The 25,754-nt window shown below is 34.5% G+C and overlaps 1 protein-coding gene across 4 annotated transcripts in view; it reads right to left on the bottom strand.

Moving 5' to 3' along the window:
- Ammecr1 (AMMECR nuclear protein 1) overlaps window positions 1-25,754 on the bottom strand; it is a 113,373-nt gene that overhangs the window by 11,577 nt on the left and 76,042 nt on the right. For all 4 annotated transcript variants that reach the window (XM_040284216.2, XM_005323358.4, XM_040284211.2 and 1 more), the window contains one exon: window positions 11,152-11,266. In XM_040284216.2, the coding sequence (XP_040140150.1) occupies window positions 11,152-11,266 (115 nt within the window). The remainder of the gene's footprint in view (window positions 1-11,151; window positions 11,267-25,754) is intronic.

Genomic DNA, 25,754 nt, shown 5'->3' with positions numbered 1-25,754 from the left:
CATTTGGGAAAACTGTCATGAAACAAACCCTTAACTAATCCTTCATTGTGCAAAGTAGAGGTAGGTGAGAAACAAATGGTTACTTGCAAATCTAGCCTTATGGGAGTCTGCAGATCATTTTCAAAATTATTAGAAAGTCTTAAGAAAAAAATGCTTTCAAGGTCCATCAGCTGTGATAATATTCTTTTAATCAAGACTGTACTTTTGCTAAGCAAAGCTATAAATCAATTCTAATGGTAGTAAATTAAATGTAGGACTTACAGATAAGAGGATATGGAATTAAATAGAGCTGTATCTGTGTGTGCTGAGAGAACATTAAGACCAGTTCAACAGAGTCCTATTTCATGCTAAAAAGAAAGCCATATTTATTCTGAACCATTCCACAAGTGATTTTTATTAATGCTATTATACAATATTTTGTTTTAACATTGTTCAGAATGATTAAATATCAAGAGTAATATTAAAACCCTAAAATATATCTTGATTATTCTGGAGTTGATTATCCAGTTTGGGGATTATGCATCCCCAACTCCACCTGGTCTCAGCCCATCCTCTTTCCTCTTGTTCATTTCTCTATTAGAGTGGATGTGGGCAGAGAAAGTAGAGATACACACAAATTAATCAATTTTGCTACATAGTAAAAGGCTTGGTAGAAGAAGAGATTATAAATAATGGTTAAAATGAAGCTTTGAGACTGTCTGCAGATTTCATTTATCCTCATTATCTGGCCCCTTGTTAGAAATGTGGCTTCACTTAAAACTATTATCCTCTAATGCAGTGACCCTGAACACAAGAACATTTAAAAAAAAAAGAGTGCCCCTCCTACCCCATTATAATACACGGTTCATATTATGTTCCTCACAATTGCATAGTCAAAGCTTAATACCTAATCTGTCTATAAGGCAAGTGTCAGTCCTGTGATCCACTAGCAGCACTACAAAAGGTGCTAACTTTTGCCTGCAAGCCTATTTAGCAAGCCTATGATCTGAATAGGCGGAAACAACAAAAGCCATCTGGCTAAAAACATGAATGTGTATAAAATGTGCCCTGGTTAAGTTGAATAGGCTCCATGCAAACCTGTGACCATGTGGGTCCACAATTACTTTCAAAGTCATGACCCTCAATGCCAAATCTGCCTCTGATCGTATTCTGGACAGCCAACAGAACCAGTCTACTTTTTCAGGTGGAATCCTGTCTTAGTCCATGCCACAATCAGTCCCATTCAACTCATTTTCAAAACCAAATTATGGGTTGCCCTGAAAGAATAAAAATATTGCCATGGCTCACTCTACTCATTTTTATTGAATTCATCTTGAATAACATAAAAAAACAGGAGGTCAAAGTAGCAAAAGTTGTTCAACATGCTTTTTGGACAAAATAATTTGACAAAACATACTATGTAATTAACAACACAGTCAGTTACTGGCCATTCACATAAGACTGACCTGCCAGGTTCAATGTGCCAATACCATTGAACTGAATGGAAGGTCTCTGTTCCTTATGAGAGGAGCTCAGGGTGTTTGGCATACACCCTAACCTTTTGATGTTGGCATCATAGAAGATGTGCATGTGCTGTCACAAAATGATCCAGGCTACCACAGACAGAAACAAACATTGCATCAGACAGTTCAAACTTCTGAGCCAGAGTCTGGCATTTCTTATATAGAGGAAATAAATAAATGTGCTATTGCCCTAAAGAATACAAAATTCCCAGTGCAGCATATCCCCCTTTTATGCTCATCACTGCACAGTACCTCTTGCTCCACCCCAGCTCAGCCTTGTGAAAATAGTGTCTCTTCCTTTGCCTAGTGAACACAAATTCAACACGAGTAGAAAATGCTTCAAACTTGGGTCTACTCCAAGTTTATACTCTTGAGTAACAACTCTTTGGGCAAGAAAAATTGAGATTTTAATCAGAGGGGCTGATAATTATTTATACAGATTCTAATAAACCACTACTCCTCCTAAACCTGACACAACCCCCCAAATTTTTTTGGACTCCAGACTATCTAGGATCTGCCCATCAAATCCTCACAGTCATGACTGTGTCATTTCATTCCACCCACCAATTTAAGAAGCTAGCCAGAAGTTTTGCAGGTGCCCATCTGGTGAACATGATTCCTTCAGAACTGGGCCAAATTGTAAAAATTTAAAGAGTGCTGATGCAATTCTGCTATTTTTTTGACTCAGTAACTTTTACTTTTGTAAACTTCAACCATGAATTATTTTTAATCTGTTCATGAAATAGTTTGTACATGTTATAAGAAAAAAATCTCTTCAGAAAATTATGAAGGGAAAAATAAAGATGGCTTGTAATCCTAGTACTACCTAGATAAAACTCTTAGTGACTTAAAAAATATTTCTTCTTCTTGAACCAACTGAGACACCACCAAGGAAAACATTTTAGGTTGTTTTTATCCATTATCTGACCCATTCCTATAGCTGTCTTTGCTTTCAAATAGCCTTTGAGAAGATTTAGAACAAATACTAGAAACAAAAATCAAAGAGGATAATTGGTTGCAAGCCATCACTTAGACACCAGTAACCTTTTAACATATTCTATTATGAAAACTCTGATTCATCATCTACCTCAGATGAAGGGTTTTTTCTCCCCTGGTTATTTTGTGAAAACAACTGCAAAGGTTCCCTTGACCAAGATACATTTGTGTATATCTGCAAATTAGTCACCTTTAGCTTAGAAATTAGTTCAGTCTCCATGGACCAGTTCTTGGCTTTTGCAGAGCTTACTAAAGGACTAATTAGTACCAATTTTGATTCATGTAGGAGATTTAGACATCTTGTCTATCAAGCCTGCCAATTTATTCACAATGGCTACTGAACAACAACCTGATAACATTTATTTAAATAACAACTGACACATAGCTCTAAAATACCTGAACTATCTAATAATCACCCCCACAAACTTTTAAAGCATTAGTAAGATTTTAAATAAAGCAAGGTTAATGAAGAGGTGCTTTGAGAAGCTATAAGCCAAACATGGTTATATATCATTTGCAATGAAAGAAACTGTTCTTACCCTAAGGTTTTGCAGAGAACAAGTGAAAACTCAGAGTATAATTAAGGAAAAAAATCTCGGTAATGATTAATTATAATGAGCATTCCATGAAAACTGAACATCCTGATGTTTCCCAAGCAAAGTTCAGGCAACACAGGTGACCTTTAAATAAAAAGCCTCTTTTCATCAAAAGTTAGAAAAATACATTCCTACCATTTTTTTAAAAAGGGGATGAGGAAGGAGGTAAATTTATATATAAGAAAATCAAAGTTATAAAATTTTATGAGAATCTAGAAAGACTTATTTTATTTTCCAAATGCTAGGGAGAACCATATCTTGACAGACATATTCAATATGTAGTAATGTTTACATGATAGGAAATTAAGAAAAGTCATATTCAGATCGGAGCTGTACATTGAGTATCTGACTCAAAATGGTTCAACTCAGTCTACAAAAGAGATTTGTTTCTTAAAAAGTTATACATGGGAACTCGGTATGGTGGTGCACACCTCCCAGTGATGCACACCTGTAATCCCAGTGACTTGAGAAGCTGATGCAGGATGATCACTAGTCTTGGCAATTTAGCAAGACCCTGACTCAAAAAAAAAAAAACAAAAAAACAGGGTGGGGAGTACTGTGGGTATACCTCTCAGTGGTAGAGCACCCCTGGGTTCAATCACCAGTACTACAAAAAAGTTACATATGCATTTTATTTATATAAATGAATTAATCCTGAAGTTATGAGGAAGAAAATGAGACCCTAGAATGAGTCCTTATGCAAAGCAAAATATCTACTTGTAATGTGAATAATCTTTCCCTAATATACTTGCTTCATTTCAATATATAATATTGACTTAAAACAAGGAATGATGTAATAAAAATAGAGGCCTTAATGGTTTAGAGTATTTTCCTTCCCAAAGACAATTCTATTGAGGAAAAGAAATCTAGAATATGTACAATTTTAAAAATTGAATCATTTTCCACTTTTGTTGCCTATGTTTAGGTTGACAATGGCCATTTTAAAAGTTAGGGACCTCTTCTTATGACTTCTAAATGGCTACTGATGATTCAGTCTCTGGATTTAAAATGAAACAGAAGCAATTTTTTTTTAAAAAAGGAAGTCAGTCATAGAACCACATTCTGTGTCCAAAGAAACCTGAGGTATTAACTAGTCCAACCTTTTCAGCTTCCTGGCAAAACTGAACTGAGGTCTGGAAAGGTCACAAAGCTGGGTAGTGATAGTCAGGAACAAAACCAGGTCTTCTTATTCCCAAAATTCAGCACTTTTTATTAAATGTTGGGGTTACACACACATAGGCAAACACTACATAAAAGAATAGATCATAATGGCATTCCTTGGGAAGGAGCAGAAAAAAAGTTTGTTTATTATGAAGAAAGAAGCAGAAACCCCCCACTGCCCCTGGCCAAAGAACATAGGAAAGCAGGAAGCTAGAGAATGCTCTAAGCTACCCATTTCTAAGGGTAATAACAGCTAATGAAAACTTCTTTGCATTAAATCACCTTCTAAGAAGTTACATTACACCAGACATAGTGGTGCATGCCTGTAATCCCAGCAGCTCAGGAGGCTGAAGCAGAAGTTTATCAAGTTCCAGGCCAGCCTCAGCTACTTATCGAGGTCCTAAGTAAATTAGAAAGACCCTGTCTCAAAATAAAAATTATAAAAAGGAGACTGGGGATGTGACTCATAGGTTAAGCATCCCTGGGTCAAATCCCTGTATCCCCAAAAAAGTTACATTACTTAGTACAGCTTGCGTCTCCGCTAGGCTTCTTATACACTGACTTGCTGATGCTCACAAATTCTTTGTAGATGGCCAAGAAATGTAAACCACGTTCCCAGTGCTCCACAGCACTTGAACCAACATTTAGAATATCAAGATAAAGACTAAATTACCATGATAGTGATGTTTTACACAAAAACATCAAGGCCTCTGGGAAAATAGATGTGAAGCACATTTTCTAGATGTAAAAGGCCCATGTTTTTTAGTGAGGCGGGAATTTTAAATTATAAGAGAGCAAAACATGGTATACCTCATAGCTGGGAAAATATAACCAATGGAAGAAACAGAACGTATACAACTAGAAGTCATTTCATTTGCTGACTTTATGAGTCACGCTAACCATCTGTGTATGAATGGGAACTCTGTTTTCAGTGGTATATTAAAAGGAGCTAAAAAAAAAAAGTAAACCTTTTTGGGGAAGTGAGGGTGAACAGGAGAACATTAACTTCTAAAATATATGGGAGATAATGACGGTAGCCAATTTGTTCATCTCATCTGTTTACTCTCATAAAGGCTGTTATAAAAGCGTCCTATTATTTACTGCAACTAAATACGTCAGAAATGGAGCTGCAATTGCTCAAGAGGAGTTCTTTAGAGGTTGCTTTTAAAGTGAAGTGCAGTTCTCTGAGTACCAGGAGTCTACAAGGCTCCTACAAAATGACACATGCTTTGGTACTTTAGGGACAGAAGAGTAGGGACTCAGAGATCTAGTTTTATACTGCAGGGACAGATTTTGGCACCACAGAAGAAACATACTGGCCAGTCCCACCTGAATGGGTTGATTCCATGTAAATGTCATATACTAAAAAGGAACCAACACACTGTCTTAGGACAACAATGTATTGCCCAGGTGATGGCTGTATAGACAAGTGAGATATCAATGGTGCAGAAAGCTAGATACAAGAAAAATGTCTTCAGGTTTGAGAAGATGTCATTAATATACTAAAATATGATCTAAACATTTACTTTAGGATACAGAAAATGTTTCCTTCTTCATGCGTTTCTTTAAATGATCTTGTCTCTATAGCTTCAAAGTAAAAGATGCCTGATTACAATTTAGGAAATATTTTGACTTCTGTCAGCAAAGTGCTATATTAGCTCCCACAAAATCACTGGTATCATACTTGTTATACAAGTTCTTCTACAAACAAAAAGCTTATTCATTTATATCATTCTGAAAATGAGCAGCTATGAAATGACACACCTAGAATTACCCCTCAAGTCAAACTCTAGTAATGTCACTGGATTTATACCCTTTCAGATTTCTTAAAAGGAAACATGATGCCCAAACAGTTTAACTACACTAATTCCAGGCTATTTGTCATTTTGGAGGGCTCCAACATACTCATGAGTTGTTTTTTTTTTTTCTTTCTAAATCTCTGTGTCTGTCAATCATCCTGTCATTCAGAGTTAAGATAAATGTCCACTGAAGAGCTCAGAACAATGGTGATTACTTTTTGTGTTCAAACATAAGGCACACCATGTTGGATTTCTCCCTAGGGGAGCAATTCTTCTCATTTCAGAACCATTTTGGTCTTTTTAGGTAGATATTGTTATTTATCAGTTAATGAATTCTTTCTCAAATTATTCACTCTTCATACTTGTATACCTACCAGGTTACTAAATAGATCACTATGTGGGTGATGATCAGAAACTCTTGGAAGAGTTAGGCCACTGCTCCAATCTATTTATAATTTATAGCCTTCTATGGGTAATTTTGTTGTCTTTAAATAACTATTTAGACTCCTTGAAAGGCTATCTATAGACACTCATTTCAAATGTTATAATTATTACTTTGTGGAATACAACATATAGACAATTCAATATTGACTTGGAATTAATTAGACTCACTTTTGAAACCATTTATCAAACATTTCTTACATTATAAAACAAGCACCCAAAACATATTGTAAAATCTTATTTTCCTACTAACTTCCATTATAAAACTAGAAACATGTTACCAAAGGAGAGTTCAAATAGATTTCTTTTAACTTTTGATGAAAAAGACAATAAGATGGTAGCCAGACCTGTGGCAGTCCATTTCTTTCCTGAACATATGAAAATTAGTTGGCTTATCACCAATCACGTCCCTTACCCTCATGAACACAAGGATGTCTCTCTTTCTTAGCAAAGTTATCTACCTCTATGCTTTGGGACTTCTAGACATTGCCCTCTTTTTGCTTTGATCTGTGTGCATTTTCGTCCCTTTAACAAGGGACACCACCACTATAACACACTTCACCAATGGAAGTCAAATTTCAAACCAGAAAATCCCTCTGTTAGAGGCTTCTGCTTATATAAAACATGTTCATTATCTAACTTTGATTTTAAAATTCTCTATTAAAAAATTCTCTATCAAATTTTCAAAATAATCTTTTTATTTCTACCAGTAGTGTAAACATATAGAACTTTGCATTTTGGGTTAAAATTAAATATTATAGGGAATAGGATATTTTATCCTTAAAAGAAAAGGTATACTTATTTGACAGTATAAAATTCCCCAAAGTGAAGGTATACTTTCATAAATATAGACTGACTTTTCACAAAGGAAATTCACAATATAAATAATAAACTTACACATACAGATGAACAATAAACAAAGATTTCCCTGAATTTTCTTTTAAATTATAAGTGAATATTAAATATGATCTCATAATCAAATATGCAGATTTACTGATACAAAAACACAGATAGAAAGAAATGCCACTGTCCCTTGGTATCTATGGGGGACTTTTTCTAGGACACTGCCTCCAAACCATTATCCTAGGATGCTCACATCCCTTATATAAAGTGGCATAGTATTTGCATGTTACCAACATGCAAATCATCTCTAGATTATGTATAATACTTAGAAGAATGTAAACAGCTATTATACTATATTATCATGGGAATAATGTCAAGGAAAAATGTCTATTATTCAATACAGATGCAATTCCTTTTCAAAATATTTTCAATATGTAGTTGGTTGAATCCATGTATACAGAACCCACAGATATGGAGGTTCTGCCAGTATTTTGAAATATTAACCATAGTTATCACAGAATAGTATAATTGTGAATAACTGGCATCTCCTTATTTATATTCTTTGGATTTAAATTTTTTCTTCTTCAATAAATTAAAATTACTATCATGGACCATTGTTATATATGTATAAAATTTATTTTCCATGTTTTATTGTGGTAAAATATCATAACAGAAAAGCAAACAATTCAGTGGCATGAACTATATTCACATTGTTGTGCAAACATCATCATAATTTAATCCCAGAACTTTTTCATTACTCCAAATGGAAACCCTGTACCCATTAGTCACTTTCCATTCACCCCTCCCCCCAAACCCTGACAACCATGAATTTGCTTTCTATTTCTATGGATTTGCCCATTCTGGAGATTTCGTATAAATGGAATCAGATAGTAGGTGGGTTTTTGCATATGGCTTCTTTCAACATTATGTTTTCAAGGTTAACTAATGTTGTAGCAAGCGTTAGTACTTCATTTATTTTTATAGTTGAGTAAGAAGATATACCATATCCTATTTATCCATTTATGTACTGATAAACATTTGGGTTGTTTCCAGGTTCTACCTATCGTGAATAGTGCTGCTTTGAACATTTGTGTGCAAGTTTGTGTTTCAACACCTGTTTAAAGAACATATTAAATATACAAGACCAAGCAGAAGCAATATAGAATCTTCTAGAAACTCAAGCTGGCATATAGTACCCAAAGAGGATATATTGAATATACAAGACTAACAATACATTAAATATATAAGACCAGGCAGATTATATTAAATATATGACTATATATTAAATGTACAAGAATATTAAATATATTAAATATACAAGATCAAGGAGAAGCAATATAGACTCTTCCAGAAACTCAAGCTGGCAGATGGTGCCCAAAGAGGATAAATAGAACCTGAAAGAGTACACAGTTCTTATTATTATGTGCTTTACTTCCTACCCTTTTAACAGAAAACGTACCCATGTCATGAACATAAAAGCCCAATAACATCAAGGTTAATTTTAGCTGTAGATAATTCTTGGAATGGGCAAAAAAGATGATGGTGTACTCTGAGCTTATCTGTACCCATTTAATAGCCATTGGATTCTCCTGTTTTTCCTTCTCTTGAAATACAAGCATATATTCATACACTATACATTCAATATACATGCAAGAGCTTGTGCCTTAACTGTACTTCCAATTCAGTGGCTTCTAGTAAGTACAGAAGTGTTTTTTAGCTTGGTCATCCCCTAGATCTTGGGCTTTTGCCTCTCCCACTTCTACATACACTGCACCCTGCAATCTAGAAAGCAAAACTGAAACTCTGGCTACAGAAGAAAAAGTGGCAGTCTGAAAACTAAAAGCAGCCTCTAAACTGTCATATATATTAATAAAAGGAGGACATGATTTGGGACCATTTAAAAATAAAGTACTAGGACTGGACACAGTGGTGCACATCTGTAATCCCAACAGCTTGGGAGCTGAAGCAGGAAGATCCCGAGTTCGAAGAAAGCCTCAGCAACTTAGCATGGACCTAAATAACTCATTGAGGCCCTGTTTAAATAAAAAATGGCTGGGGATATGGCTCAGTGGTTAAGTGCCCCGAGTTAAATTCCTAGTCTCCAAAATTGAGAGGGAGAGGGAGAGGGGGAAGGAGGGGGGGAGGAGGGAGAGGGAGAAAGAAGGAAACGAAGGAAAGGAATGGAGGGAGGGAGGGAAGGAAGGAAGGAAGGAAGGAAGGAGGGAGGGAGGGAGGGAGGGAGGGAAGGAAGGAAGGAAGGAAGGAAGGAAGGAAGGAAGGAAGGAAGGAAGGAAGGAAGGAAGGAAGGAAGGAAGGACGGACGGAAGGAAGGACGGACGGAAGAAAGGACAGACAGACGGACAAACTGGGAAATATTTCCATAATATTGGTAAACTTTTCTTTAAGGAAAACCAAATAGGAACAACAAACTTAGAAACACAATAAAATAGGAAATTTTTAATTATACAAAATTCTTTACACATGCCAACTCTGTTAGGATCAGCATTATTGGATTGTTTTATTCCTTCCTTTTCCAAACTTATTTCTTCCACAAAATACTAAGATGCTTTCATATTTTGATAATGTTCCATGAAACCCAGAAGGAACTCCCTTCATCCTATGCAGAAAAGTTTTTAAATAGGTCTAGGAAAACAACAATAAATTCTATAACAAAAGTTTTTTTTTTTCCAAATGAATATCAAGAACTTTACAAATGTCTTATTCTGTACATGGAAAAAGTGAATCACAGTGAAATAAACTGCCCAAAGTCTCAGAAGAAATCAGAATAAAGCCAGAAATAAAACTCAAGTTCAATTAACTGTGAAGACAGTGATTTGGCCACAAAGCAAAATATTACAGTTGCCATGGGGGGCCAGTTCTTCTAAAACAGCATTAGAATTAAAACATGTTATATCATAATGATATAGTAATGCCATTTATGAGCGGCATGAGATAAAATGCTGTGTCTATGGCTGAATTTCTATTGTTTAATTCTGATAGCACTTATTCCTTCTTATTTTTTATACACATTTTTTCTCTACCATAGAACATAAGATGCTTTATAGTAAAGAAAAAATTGTACCACTTTTGTATATGTAGTATAGTGCCTGAAACACAGTAGGCATTCCATAATATGGGTATGTGTATGCATGCAAAATTTCATAGACCTACACTCAATCATCTCCTCTTAACCACTGAAGCAAATTAGGATGAGAATGTGTGAACTTAATAAGCCAACCCCACATACAAAAGAAGAATAAAAATATGATTGATACAGGGTTCTCTGATAATGCCAAAGCACAGAGATACTCTCAATATAAATTTGTTAGTGTGTTCAGTGTGTGAATTGAGGTAGCCAAGAATGACTTATATTATTTAATTCTAGTTAACCCATGCTTTGTCATGATGAGCTGATTTCTCCAAGTGGTATCTTACCCTAAATAACTTGCTTTTTGCTTCTGAGATGTATCCTCTGACTACCTAATCACTTGGTAGCAGCTACAACAAAGTGCATTGGAATAAAAATAGAAGGAGAAATAAATTCCATTCAGTCCTTCTTACTACTTATTAACAGCTTTTATGAGATGCTCTAGTGAGGTAGTAGGACAAAAATGAAAGCCAAATTCAGATTTATGGATTATAACAACACATGGCACTTTGCCTTTTAAAAATTCCATTATTCAAATCTCACTATTCAATGGCGAAATTTATTTATTCATAAGAATGGATCAAATGAAGTATTTTCTGAGACTAGCTTTTAACATTTATCAGGGGTTACTTTCACTTGTTCTTTTAAAAGTTTCTTAATCTTACCTCCCAGTCCAAATAATCACAGACATCTTCAAAGTTAGTGAGCAGAGACACTGAGCAAAAAAGCCGTGGCAGCTCATCTCTTGTCATTGGGGGAAAACGGCTATCTTTAAGGGCACTGTTGAAAACAAAGCAAATATTAAAACAATCACTGAATAAGAAATTTCCTAATTTCAAATGCAATCATTTGAAAAAGGTAAGAGATTAAAAAGAATCCATGAAATATCAAAGGTACCAATAATCTTTAAATATATTCAAAGCCCTCCCAAATTTTAGAAGTCATCCATTTTTTGCATTGACTAGATTGTTTGTCAGCCAATCCTGTGACCACTTTTGATTATAAAGAGTAGATTACAATAAAATTTCCTGTACATCCATTTCTTGAGATCTCTTTGTGTTACTTGTATAATCTGAGAAAGTTCTATTTTACTTTTGAGGGGAATAAAAACCAGACTAATGGAAACTTATTGGAAGACCTCTGGCTCTAGTGTTAATGAAAGTTTAAAAAAAAAAAGTATACAAAAAGTAATATATCTCTGGCTATGTGTGTAATAATCATATTGTACACAATAAAATAGTTTATACTAGTTTGGCCAGATACCACAGAAGACTCAGAATTCAAAAAAGATTTTTAAAAATTATACAAGTTATAGAGTAAATATACAAAATTTCATGTCCCTTGTAAATGATAACTCAAGATGACTCAAAAATTATGAAACTACAGGAAATAAGGCTAATCTGGGAAATAAAATTACAATTAGGAGATCATTAATCCCATGCAATGAATTTCTGAGTATACAAACTCTGATTGGATCCATTAACCAAGTGCTAAGTTATGGAAGGATCTCACTCTAAAGGACAAAAATTTTGTAAGGCCATACTTCTTCCTGCAATAGTGGAACAGACTGAAATATATATGTTTTATATAGTAGATAGGCTGGTAGGTAAGTAGGTAGGTAAGTAGGTAGATAGATAACACCCTTTGTGGGTTCCTTATATTTTTATAAGAAACCATTTCCTGATCAAGAAAAACAATCACACCTCTGTTTGTCCAAAATATTAATGACACTATGGGCATTCAAGTCATTCTTCTTCCAATGTCCCATATAGCAGCCAGGCTTAGAAAGTGTTTTCACAGATTAATCCTTAGAGGCCAAAAACTTAGACCCTACCAACTGTTTGGTCATAACAAAGTTCCATGGCCTTTGAAAATAATTTAATTCCCCTTTCAGTGACTTTCTTATTACTAAATTTTCTTCTTTTTTTCATTTTCATCCCTTCATTTGTATTCTGAAACTAATCCATTGTGTTTACATTTTCAATGCATTTTAGTGCTTGTTCTTTCTCTCTTGTTATACAAAAGAAAATGATTTTAGGAAGATATAGAGATGTTATATATTTGTAAAGTATAAATGTTTCTCCTATTCAAGAAGCCAGGATTAACCAAGAAAATCAGGAAATTGTGATAACTCATATTCTAAAATCAGCACTTCAATATTTTATAATTTAACAACATAAATTTCCTGAGGTTTAGCTTCTTTTATTTTTCTACTGGCAAATAAAGTTTGAATGAGAGCTTAAAAGTCTTTTTTAAAAGTCAAGATAAAGACATGTTTATATAAGCATCTCCCCTATACACACATACTGGAGAGAAATTCTAATACATAGTTCAGAAGAATCCCATGCATAAAAAAGGCCAATCACATTTTTTATTTTCCTGTTAAAAAGAAAGGAAAAAAAGCCTTGTACATTAGAATAATATGAAATGCAATTTTTTAGAGTTATGTATTTTTATTTTGATAAATATACATAAATTAACATTTTAATCATTTTAAAATATACAGTTCCATAAGATTAAGTACATTCACACCATCATCACCATCCACCTCCAGAACCTTTTTGTTTTCCTCAATTGAAACTCTATTCATTAATTACTAACTCCTCCTGGGTGTGGTGGAATACTACTGTCATCCCAGCAATACAGGAGGCTGAGACAGGAGGATCACAAGTTTAAGACCAGTGTCAGCAAATTAGTAAGACCCTGTCTCAAAATAAAAAATAGAAAGAACTGGGGCTGTAGCTCAATGTTGGGTTTAATCCCTAGTACCAACATCTAACTAAACACTAATTCCCCGTTCCCTGCTTCCCTCAGTCCCTAGCATAAAACAATTTAAATACACTTTAGTTATACTGCTAAGTCACTAGTGCTTTGGGGATTTTTTTGGGGGGTGGGTACTGGGGATTGAACTCATAGGCACTCAACCACTGAGCTACATCCCAGCCCTATTTAGTATTTTATTTAGAGACAGGATCTCCCTGAGCTGCTTAGTGCCTTCCTATGGCTGAGGCTGGCTTTGAACTTGCAATCCTCCCTTCTCATCTTCCCGAGGTGCTGGGATTACAGGCGTGTGCCACTGAGCCCAACTACCTATTTTTTTTATATATAAAACAGTCTTATTGAGATATAATTTATGTACCAGTAAATTTAATGTATACAATTCAAAAATGTTTAGTGTATTCAGAGTTGTTCAAGAATCACCACCTCTCAATATTAGAATATTTCATCTCCTCAAAAAGAAATCCCCTTTCCCATTAGCAACCACTGCTCATGCCCCAACCCACAGGTCCTGGGAAAGAATCTACTTTCTATGGATTTGCCTATTCCAGACCTTTTGTATAAGTAGAATCCTATAGTAATTTTGCCTTGGCAAATGTTTAGTGTATTCAGAGTTGTATAAGAATCACCACCTCTCAATATTAGAATATTTCATCTCCTCAAAAAGAAATCCCCTTTCCCATTAGCAACCAAAAAAAAAAAAATCTAGCTCTAGCTTTCTTATGAAAACTACATGTTCTAAAGTAGCCATACAATTAATTTTTTAATCTCCTTGATGCAAATCCCATTTTGTTTACTCTATTACTTAAGCAAACCAAGGAAAGTTTAATTTTAGCTTGGTGTAATTCAACCTATTTCTAATCAATAAAGATTTAAAATACCTAACATAACAGAATCAGGGTAGCAAGCTTTTCTCATGATATGGAACCTTGTTGCTCAATCATTCGTAAGCTTCACAAACAAGAATATTTAGAATAATGAGTAAGGGAGAAAATGATAACAGATAATGGGAGAAAATGACAACAATGCTTCACTACACTAAGATTCAACATAGTAACTTCAAAGCTCAGAAACAATAGAGAAACATTAGTCATAATAGTCTGATTTTAGAGAAAACATTCAAACAAGACTTGATTCTTGGGATTTTCATCCAACTCTAGGTAATTTTTCATTAAACTCACAAGCATAGAAAAATTCCAAAGGTAGGAAGCCCTATGTGTCTCTAAATGCAAATTCCTAGGGAACTGAACTAGCAATGAAAGCCTAGCAAGGATTTAAGGGATTATAAAATGACGAAAATGCAGCTGGAGACTGACCTCTGAGCTGCCAGGCTGGTGTGGATAGACGATAAACAAGAGGAATCAGCTTTCCTCAACCAAGCTCTTTTTTAATATATAGAACACGTAATGTTAAAGCTGAACCATTAGGATATTGCAGTTCCGAGTTGGTAGTGACTTGATTGAGGTGACCCAGCTAAATTAATGATAGAAGTAGGGATACAATCCCGATTTTCTGATTCAAGTTCAAAATTCTTTCGAGTATCCATACTTTAGTTTTCACCTCTGAATGGATTCTTTTTTAAATTTTAAAATTAAATGCTTGCTTTAATTGGCAATTCTGATCTCATAACTACAGTGTTTTTGCCTGAAGATGATAAATAATAATTCAATGGCATTCATTAGTAGCCAATGGGTAAATAGAGCTTGACTTCCTGTCTATTCAAAATCTGCATGATAAAAGGGGTTTTCAAATATTAATATTGTCCATAGAAAGCATTTTATACCAAAGTAGTCTCTGCCAATTTAAATTCTAGCAATCTAAGGAACTGTCAAGTGTATCTTTTAGTAAATTTATATGAAATTCTCTTTACTAGAATAGGAAGTCATTTCCTAAATGTTCAAATTTTACTAGGAAAAAATAAAACAAAACACTTATGTACAAAACTAGCTGCCTGCTCCATCAATGATAGATGGGTGAAGGTTTTAAACAACAATTTAGTTCACATACCAAATTCAAATATATTCAATTCAAATTGGCACCTTCCCAAGAATACACTTTACCTAATTGAGAAGCAGCAATAACATCTGTCAAAGTTAATGTCTAATGTTAAATAGCACTCTAATGAAAATGAACATTTTAAGAAAAGAAATTAAGAATTTAGCTATCAAAGAATCAAAGGGTTTGTGACAGTCCCTGGAAAATATGCTAAAAAGAAAAAAAAACACTAGTTGAAAAGAGGCAAAACCTCAGCTATTACAAGGCTCATCATAAACAACATAGCATGCAACAGGAATGATTTAAGTGAAATCTGTCTAGCCATTTATTCATTTGTTCATTCATTTTCTAAAACTTTGATGCCCTTAATCGGTTAACCAGTGGAAAGTTACCAAACTCAGAGGGACTTCATATTACATACAATCTTTTTTTTTTCAGGAAAAGGAAATAATTAAAACCAAAAAAAAAATCACTGTTTATATAGGCAAAGTAAAGCAAATGAACCATGCATCAGTCTAAAAATAAAGTTTCTTCATGGGGGGTTTCAGTCTTCAGGAAATCTCATAAACTGCCATTATCCATTAGAGCACATGGAACAGTAAAAACCCATGACATATTTGAACCTCAGAAACTCAGAATATTAGAATCCCAAACCTACATCTGAAAAATTATAAATATGTTTTTGTGGGGTTTTTTGTTGCTGATTTGTTTTTGTTTTGTTTTGTTGGTAACAAGGATTGAACCCAAGGCATTTAACCACTGAGCCATATCCCCAGCTCTTCTTATTTTTTTTTTTAATTTTGAGACAGGGTTTCACTAAGTTGTTTAGGGACTTGCTAAGTTGCTGTGGTTGGCCTTGAACTTGGAATCATCCTGCCTCAGCCTCCTGAGTCACTGGGATTACAGGTGTGTGCCACCATGTCCACCTACATAAGCTCTTTTACTCATTAAGAAGCAATATTGACTTCTACAAATTCAAGAAATAAGGGATACAAAACAAAATGCAAACAATTTGAATACTCACCAAACCTAAGGGTAGAGAGGAGCAACAAAAAACATAATTATATTTAGGGGAAAAGGGAAAAAGAATAGGAACCTTATTTTGGTGAGGACTGTGACTCCAAAGAAAAATTTCACTTGCGAGCCATATGTTCAGTGTTACTTAATTGGGAGATGTTTTTCCCTTTCCAGTTATAAATACAACCCACTTGCTGCTCAATGAAAATAATGTCTATTAATTTTAAGATATATGCATATTTAATGTGACATGATGAGTAATTCATGAGGAACAGAGGGAAGAACTAAGGGATAGGATGAAGTGAAGAGAAGGGAGAAAGGAAGAAAAGAAAAAATAGACAAAGAAAAAAGATGGAGATAAAGACAAAAGGAAGAAGCAGGAAAAGGAAGTGGGAGGCAAAGAAAGTACAAAAAGAGAGGGACCCCTAGAAAGGGTGCAAATAGAGACAAGCACAAAGGGACAAAGAGAGAAAGCAAGAAAAGAATAATGGAAGGATAAGAAAGAGAGGGAGATAAGGGCAATGGGTTCAGTACATTTTTCTATTATTTGCCTCCTGTGAGATTCACTTAGCCTTTAAGGGTGTTATCACCTACTGCCCTCTGATTAGCCTACAGTTCTTGAATTGTTCAAGTCTTCAATTCTTAAAAGCCTCTACTCTCTATGAGACAGCCTACACTGCCCATCAGGAGGAAAAATGCCTTCTGGGCTTCAAGCTGTGATGACCAGAGTGGTATCATCAGAATCTGCCTCCTAGGCCACAAGTTCTTCCCCTCTAAATTAAAGGAATTGGTTGTGAATTTGATTTAGTGGAGCAGAACTAAAACTGGAAAATATAAGATACATAAAGGGACAGATGGCTAAATGTGTATATGGCAAATATTTCTCATTTCCTTCCACATAATGCTTTCTCTGTGGAATTTCTAGATTTACTCTATTCTGTTTTTAGAAATGAACTACTAGAACCCATGTTTGCTTTAATTATTTTTTCAGATGAAAATTCTTTAAAATATATTCTGCCAGAGTATAATGATCATAATTTTTTTCTTCATGACTCAAGTTCATCTTTAAAACTCAATATGATTTTGAGTCATTCATTACTATATGTGATAAGAACAGTACTGTCATGGTGTTGGAAAGGAAAAAAAATGTGTGGGTTTGGAAAACAGATTTTAGCATGGTCACTCACAATTTCCATCTGGGGAAATCTGAAAATGTGAGATTGTTTCTACCTTTAAAAAACTAACACAAAATAACCTGACATATACTTTCAAATTTTCCAGGCATCTTATCCTTGTGTTCCCTAAGTTAGAATACTATAAAACTTAAGGAACTACCTCTTAAACTGAATTGGAATTTAGAAACCTCATCTACAACCCTGAATGAGTATTATTCCCCTAATGGCCATTAAAAGCATGTCTCTCATGTCTCTCAGGTATAACAACAGCTTCCTGTGACTTAATGTCAATAATAGCACCTAAAAATGAAAAATTAATCCTTAATATATAAGCACTATTTCACAGTTCTATAGAACCTAGCACAGCAGAATGATCAAGAGCTTGGGCTCTGAGGTCAAACATAATTTTATTTGGATCCTGGCTGTATTGCATAGTACTTATGCAACATTTAGGCAAGTATTAACTTATGCCAGCATCCATTTACTCATCTATAAAGTGGAGATAATAATAGTACCTAATTCATTGTGCTACTGTGACAATAAAAGAATAATAAGCTACAAAAGTCCACAGGAGAGAGTACATTCAGAAACTCCACAAAGAAAGCATTGTTTTTGTTTGTTTGTTTACTTCATTACAAATTTTTTGAGCACCAACATGACATTTGAAAAGTTTTGGCTTTTGGAGCATTTCAGATTTTGGATTTTAGAACAATTATGTCCAAGTCTATGTAAACATTCCAAAATCTGAAAATTTAAAAAATTTTTAACATTTGTAGTCCTAAGAAGCATTTCAGCTAAGGGATACTCAATATGTAGTAAAGAGAATACTAAATAATAAATGGACATGTATAAAACACTTATTAAAATCATATATAATGGGAATGCTGTGAGGAATGATTATATGAGCTCCTACTTTAGAAAAATCTGTTTTACACATTCTGCTATTAGCTTACTGGTAATTGCAGATAAATTTTACATGAAATGATACATATTTGTTCCCAAAAACAAATCTATTTCATCACATAAGGTGTGCCTTCATAAAGAATTTCCATTATTTCTCAAGAACCCATTTGTATATTATTTTGAAACATTTTCTTAGGTTTTCTGAACTAGAGTTTTAAAATCTCTAAGGCAGGGATTGGATTTTTACTTCTATGCAATGAATTTTTATCAAGAAATGAAGTTCCCTAAGTTCTGTTCAATTTATCTTCAATGGGTTTAGATATATTATTATCTATCATCCTACATACACTAAACTCATTAGGAAAAAATTAAAATAAAAATATTTTAGAAACCCAAACAACAAACTCTGTAAGAGGCAGGCACACAGTAAGAGATGAGAGACTCCAAAGGCAGCAACTGCCTTCCTCAGCTAAACCAGTGGTCTCCAATTTACTTTGAGCATTCTTATCAGCAAAGAAAGTTGAGCACATATTCCCATTATGTATGTTTATGAAGTACAATCATTAGCTAATATATCAAAGCACAATATACTCAAAGGAAGCTTTGTTCTTAAAGTTAGGAGGTATAAAAATTAAATAATGTACTTGACACTTATTTTCTTGTTTTTGGGCTGACATCTTTTCAGGTCTGATTAGATTATTTTTGTTTTTACTTTATAACTTCAGCCACTAACTTATAAGGTAGGAGAAATGTTACTTAGTTTCACCATTTTCTTAACCTTGCCTTGTACTTCTATTATTAGAATGACCATCAACTCATTTTTCCTTTACAGGAATCTTCTTAAGCTACTTTTCCATTCAGCATAGGTTAATTTATCTAACTTTAGATAACCTATTAATAATGGTCATATGGTTTAAGATGATGTACACAAAGATACTACAAACTGAACATAATATTAAGAACTATGAATCTACTTAACCAAGCAAATATAAACTGAAATACACTGCAGTATGTTGAAAATGAGTGAATGAATGTTGTGCCACTTTCAAACCCCACCAATTGGTGGATCTCATGCCTTCCTCACAGTCCTTCATTTACAGTATGTGATAGTGACCCTCACATGGACCAAATTAAAGTACCAGGGTCAATTCAAATGTTAAATATTAGTAGATTTTAAATAGTTTCTTATATTTTAGATAAAATTTTCCTAAATAGAATTTCTAATATTTTCTTGGTACCCTACAATAGCTTAGCTGAGTGCATCCCTCTTGGAAGACTGCTAATCTAAAGCTCCTAATTAAGCTCTAGAAGACTTTTTCTAATATATTTGCACATAACATCATGAGCAAAACCAATTTTAAATAACAAAAAGCCAGTATCTGTTGAGTTCTGTTAGCCAGGTGTTATACATGCATCATCTTATTTAGTCCTCAAATACACCCATTTTGCAGATAAGGATATTGAGATTCAGTGATCTTCAGTGAGAATAAGCAATTTAACAAAGGTCAAAAATAGTAAAAGAGCTGATGTTTGAACTCAGCACTGTCTGCCTATAAAGCTTAGTCTGCTTTCCCAGAATCACTTCCAGAATGTCAGGAAAACAACACAAATAATCAGTTTTAGGGATCCCATGCTTCATGTTTTCTTTCAAGGAGTTTAACTGAAAGAAAGCTTTAGGTACAAGTGTGAGCAGATTCTGAAACTGTCTAATATAAATGGTACTGTGTGTGTGTGTGTGTGTGTGTGTGTGTGTGTGTGTGTGTTTAAGTACCAGCTTGTTTTCATTCTCCTCTTCCTTCTACATTTTGATCTTGGTGATTCAGAGCTGCTGCCATTGAAAAACATCTGTTTTATCTAAACTTAATAAGCTCTATTAGTGGGATACTAAGCCTTCCTTTATTCTGAAGCCTTTCCACAATTTGAAATTTAATCTGTTGGAAATCGTAATACAGTTACCAAAGTACCAGAATTTGGACATATCTAGGCTGGTGGGTCTGTTTCTGATTTTTAACTTTGCTTTTCCAACCTGAATGAATAAGTTGTCTCAGGCTTGTCATAAAATCATGTAATTTTTTTCCTTCCCTCCTTTCATGAAAAGCAAATGTAACTCTGTCACCAGCAAAACATACATTGTCACCCTAACTTATATGCCATGTTAAGGTGGTTGGCTCTTATCTACTAGTTTGTCTTTTCTAAAACCATTGCTAGTCTTAGATGGTATGGGTCTGCTGCAAGATAGTCTGCTTCTTATTATGTGTATTGTCTGTATTTTTACAAATGTCACTGGTGTGGGGACTAAAGGTAACCAAGGGAAAGACTGAAGTCAAAATTCATGATGAGGTACAAAGTAAACTTACCACCTCTATCATATTGAGGGAGAGAAGGAACCCAACCCTCCCTACTACTTCACTGCAATGGTTTTCAACTTTATTTTTGTTAATTCTTCCTCACTCCCAGTTCTAGATGTTATCCTTCCTTTTTTTCTCTCTTTCTACCTTAATAAGGTAATGAAGAAAAAAATAAAATGTCAAAAGAAAGACATGAATTACAAAAAGGCAATCACTAAGACAAAGGCATACAGTGGCCTCCTGCCCTGCTATTCAAGATTATTCCAACAAGTCAGATGATGAGGCAGCTCCATGTGTTCACACTCTATCATTGAGTCAAAATGACCCTTTCCCTTTTGTACAGTTTGTCATATTTTATTTCAGTCTTTGGATAATGATGACAGAGAAAAGTACTTGATCCAGAATGTATTTTTTTTCTAGGGATTTTAGGATAGCTTTTACAGGCAGGAGGGGGATTGGAAGAAAAGTAGAGTGCCTCAGCCCCACAGCCTAGCTGCTTTACCAATTAATATCAACCAAAGTTTATTTAATCAGTTCCTTGATCCGTGTACTTTTAAGTGGCATATCTCACTACAACATGTATAACCATGCATCTGTGTTTAAGGGCTCTGTAGTTTTAATTTATATTAGAATTTGTAGGTACTAGGTATTGAACACAGAGACACTCTCTACCACACAATTACACAGCCAGTCCTTTATTTTTCACTATGAAATAGGGTCTTGTTAAATTGCCAAAGCTAGCCTTGTGATCATCCCACCTTAGCCTTCCATGTAACTGGTATTACAAATGTGTGCCACTGCACCTGGCTAAACCCTCTTGTAACTTGCCTCACATTCATTTAAAAGGACTATTTCAATTTTTATCATATTTTATATTTGGGGCAAAGTATCTTTTAACCATTCATATCATCTTCATTTTACAGAAATACTTCACAGAGTTTCCAAAGTAATTTCACATCTTTTATCTTAGCTGAACCATAAGATAGCCACATAAAGTAAACAAATCTAATATATCATATTAGACACCATGATATGTGTCCTCCAAGAACAAGGCCCCCTTCAGTCATGGGGTAAGTGCTTAGAGATCAACTGATTTGCACCATTCATTTGACATTTAACATGGTGTGTCCACAAAGTCACACAAGTACTTAATAACAGTTGGGACCACATGCTATATTTCCTTATTTCCCTTGTTCCCTCATCCACTGATTTTTCCATTACTCTTTCATAAATATCTTGACCAGATATCCTAATCCAATAACACTCTAGAGCGGAGGTTCAAGAAGTAAAGAAGAAAATGATGCCTAGGGCACAAGGGAATTGCTAGAACAATAAAATAGTGAGCTGTTCAGCATAACTCAACACTGTCAGGCACCTGGCAATTGTCAGTATGCTAAAGTCAAATAGAACCTAGAAACTGAGCAAATAAGGGTAGGGCAGAAGCAGACTACCAACACTGCCTGTGAGAAATTCAGTCTTAACATATGTCCCTCATTTTGCATTTCTCATCCATTCCTCTTTTTATCTCACATGTTTCTTACACACTCCTAATAGGAGGATCACTCTCCTTTTCTTTTCATTTTGCATATCCCTTTCTATTCTTACCCTATATATCATCCATTCTATCCCATCATTTCTCCTTAGCTGCTGAGTTACATAAATAATTATTCAATAGAAAAGTTACTTTTTTTTTTGGTGCTGTGGATTGGACCCAGGGGCACTTCACCACTGAACTACATCTCTAGTCCTTTTAAAATTTTTCTTTAAATCTTTTTTTAATTTTTATTTTTTTGGTTGTAGTTGGATACAATATCTTTATTTATTTATTTTTATGTGGTGCTGAGGATCAATCCCAGCATCTTGCACATGCTAGGGGAGTGCTCCACCACTGAGCCACAACCCTAGCCTCCCCTTGACCATTTTTTAAAATTACTTTTTCAAGGTTAGGGCTGTAGATGAGTGGTAGAGCACTTGCCTAGTATGTGCAAGGCACTGGGTTTGATTCTCAGCACCACAAAAAAATAAATAAAGGCATGCTGTCTACCTACAACTATAAAAATATATTTTTCATTTTGAGAGACATATCAAGTTGCTAGAGCTTTGCTGCAGCTAACCTCAAACATGTAATCCTCCTTTCTCAGCCTCCCAAGTTGCTGGGATTACAGGCATGTGGCACCAAATTTTACACATTTAAAAAATCAGGGTATTGAATTCTTTTTATAAAATTTCAACAACTAGAAAATCTGTCCCTACATAAATGACATGGTAGGTTCTGCTTTTATGTGTATAAATATGTCAAAATTATAAACTGGTCAGGGCAAGATAACCTTAGTGCTCATTTTCAAGTAAATAGCACGATGCCATGTGCAGAATCAGTGCAGGAGCGATATGTGGTTCTTGATGTACTGCTAAAGCTCTCAGACTTTATCTGACTTCCCAATCTCTCAACTTGGAACATTTATTTTACTTCTTTTAACAAATATGTTTAAAATAAGTCTGAGAAACAGAAAAGGACACTTTAACTCTTCATCTCTTATTCACTCATGTCTTAAGAACCTAATTTTCCAAAGGCAAAGAAAAATTCTGTCTGTATAGTTTTCCACTCTGTTACCATTAAAAATTACTTAATTCTCTCAATGAAAATGTCCTATTTCAAGTTTGTTCCATCAGACCAGGACATGGGATAATAAACTATGTTGGAAAAGCTTCATGATATGCTGCTGAAATAATAGCTATTGCTGATTCTGTACTATGGTACATATTAGGAAAACAACAATAGATAGTGAAATCATTTGAGGATGGAAAAATGCAATGAATAAAAGCCATGTGATTTGAATTACAGTCATGTTACAATAGCTCTATCTCATACAGCAGAAAAAGTAAGAGACACTCCTGATGATTATTAATAGAAAGGAATATCTATAGATATAACTGAATTATTTACTGAGTACCTGCTATGTGCCTATCACAAGTACATATCCAGGGACATAGGATGTTCAGTTTGAGTACTGCAGAACACCTGAGCATGAAAGATTTTATACACTGTAATAACATAACTAATGTTCATACAAGCTACTCAAAGCACTTAATGACAAGTTCAGATCTTATAAACTAAGTTATTTTTCAAAGGTTAAATCAAAACCAAAAAAGGAGCTGGGGTTGTAGCTCAGTGGTAGGGTGCTTGCCTCACATGCGTGAGGCACTGGATTTGATCCTCAGGACCACCTAAAAATAAAGATATTGCATTCATCTACAGCTAAAAAAATATTTAAAAAACACCAAAACAAAAAGGGTAAGATATCTAAGCTCACAAAGGCTTTACTTCTTAATTTTTATGGATATTAGCCTTTCTGTAGGAAAATATCCTTATAAAAAACTAACTTTTGATTATTTATACTCGTGTACATGTTGTATGTGTAACTCATTAGACCATAAGCCCAATGAATATAGTGACTGCTCATTTTTGCTCACTACTGTGTACCCAATGCCTATATAAATCAATATTTAGTAAGTATATATTTAATAAGTATTTAATGAATGAAAGAACATGGGAACATAAGTTTCATATTTAATAAACATTTATTGGTAGTGTAATAAGCATTTAGATGAACTTACCAGTTATACTTTATTAAATGGTCAACATTCCCTTATATTCCTTTATTCTTATAGTCTTTGACTATCTTTCATTGATCAGCTTAAAAACTGTTCCACTAAAGTGTGTCTTCCTCTGTTTATATCTATTAAATGCTGTTCATTTAGAAGGCAATAACTGGTCTTTTTAGTCTTTAGCTAGATTACTGTGCATTCACAGTGCAGCAGTTTGGCAACATTTTTCTATCTAAAACTCATAGAATTAGACAACAAATAGATAATAGTCTTCCATGATAGAGTCACAGAGTTGCTTTGATCTCACAAGCCTTTCCCCCTAAGGAAAACACTGATGCTTTGCATCCTGAAGCAGCCCAGTGGCTTTTTATGTTTGTAGTGTTATTATTACTATTTTATTGTAGCTTAAAACATACAGGGGTCCATATTACCAGCCTATTTTTGTGCTTTTCTCACTTTCTTACAAAAGGAGAACTGGATGAATCATAAAACATCAAGGGCTGCAACAGAAAAAAAAGAAGCATAAGTAACAGTCTTGCTAAATGAACATGGGCCTAAAGGAAATCAGACATTAGTTCACAAATAAAAAATCCTTTCAAAAAGTCCCATGGCCACTTCCTGTTCTCTGTGGGATTGCAGGTTAGTAAGTATCCAAGGGGGAAAGGAGGCTTGTTGAAAATCAGGCCTCTGAAGCCATGAGAATTATCTAGTGGGAAGAGGCTGACTTTGATGAAGATAGGTGGGAGTGGTGCACATCTGGCGGGGCTGTCAGAATTTTTGTCAACTTACAATTTACCAGGCTGATGGGGGTTAAAGCATTAGTATGCACCAGCACACATTCTCTCAATCACATTAGACTTTAAAATTCCAAGGTCTGGTATGCCTTTTAGAAGAAATTATATTGGTTTAGAACACTGCTCAGAGCTTGCTCCACAAATCTGAGAAACCAGGTTATAGCACCTCGTTTTCCTTTACCCTTGCCATGTCCTCTCAACTCCCCACCCACCCCCCGAATGTAACTAAAAACCACTTCTTAAACTTTGGTAAATAACATTAAGGAAACTGAATGAATAATTTCTGTGGACTTAACTTTCCTGGAAATAATTATTAGTGATGGAAAATAACATTTTTGTAACAGAGTAAAATTTCACTAATTTGAGCTTCACTATTCCAAAATTTGGGAAAATTCAAACAGACCTAGACTAAAGGTTTCCCTTAGCAAGTCTGGAAAAGAAGGATCTGTGAAACAAATCAACTTTGTAATTAAAGTTATAAGAGAAATATAGGACTTGCTTAAAGACAAACAAATTACCTTCTGGAATTTAGAATTATCCATCCACAGACACTATAACATCATAATTATAAATCTTTCATGGCTGTTAAGAAGCAAGTCTCTGGAGGACTTCTACCTGATAACACTGGGTTAATTTTGAGATATCTATGGTC

Source organism: Ictidomys tridecemlineatus, chromosome X (genome assembly GCF_052094955.1).
Source record: "Ictidomys tridecemlineatus isolate mIctTri1 chromosome X, mIctTri1.hap1, whole genome shotgun sequence".
Classification (NCBI taxonomy): domain Eukaryota; kingdom Metazoa; phylum Chordata; class Mammalia; order Rodentia; family Sciuridae; genus Ictidomys; species Ictidomys tridecemlineatus.
This window is presented reverse-complemented; position numbering and strand designations above follow the sequence as displayed.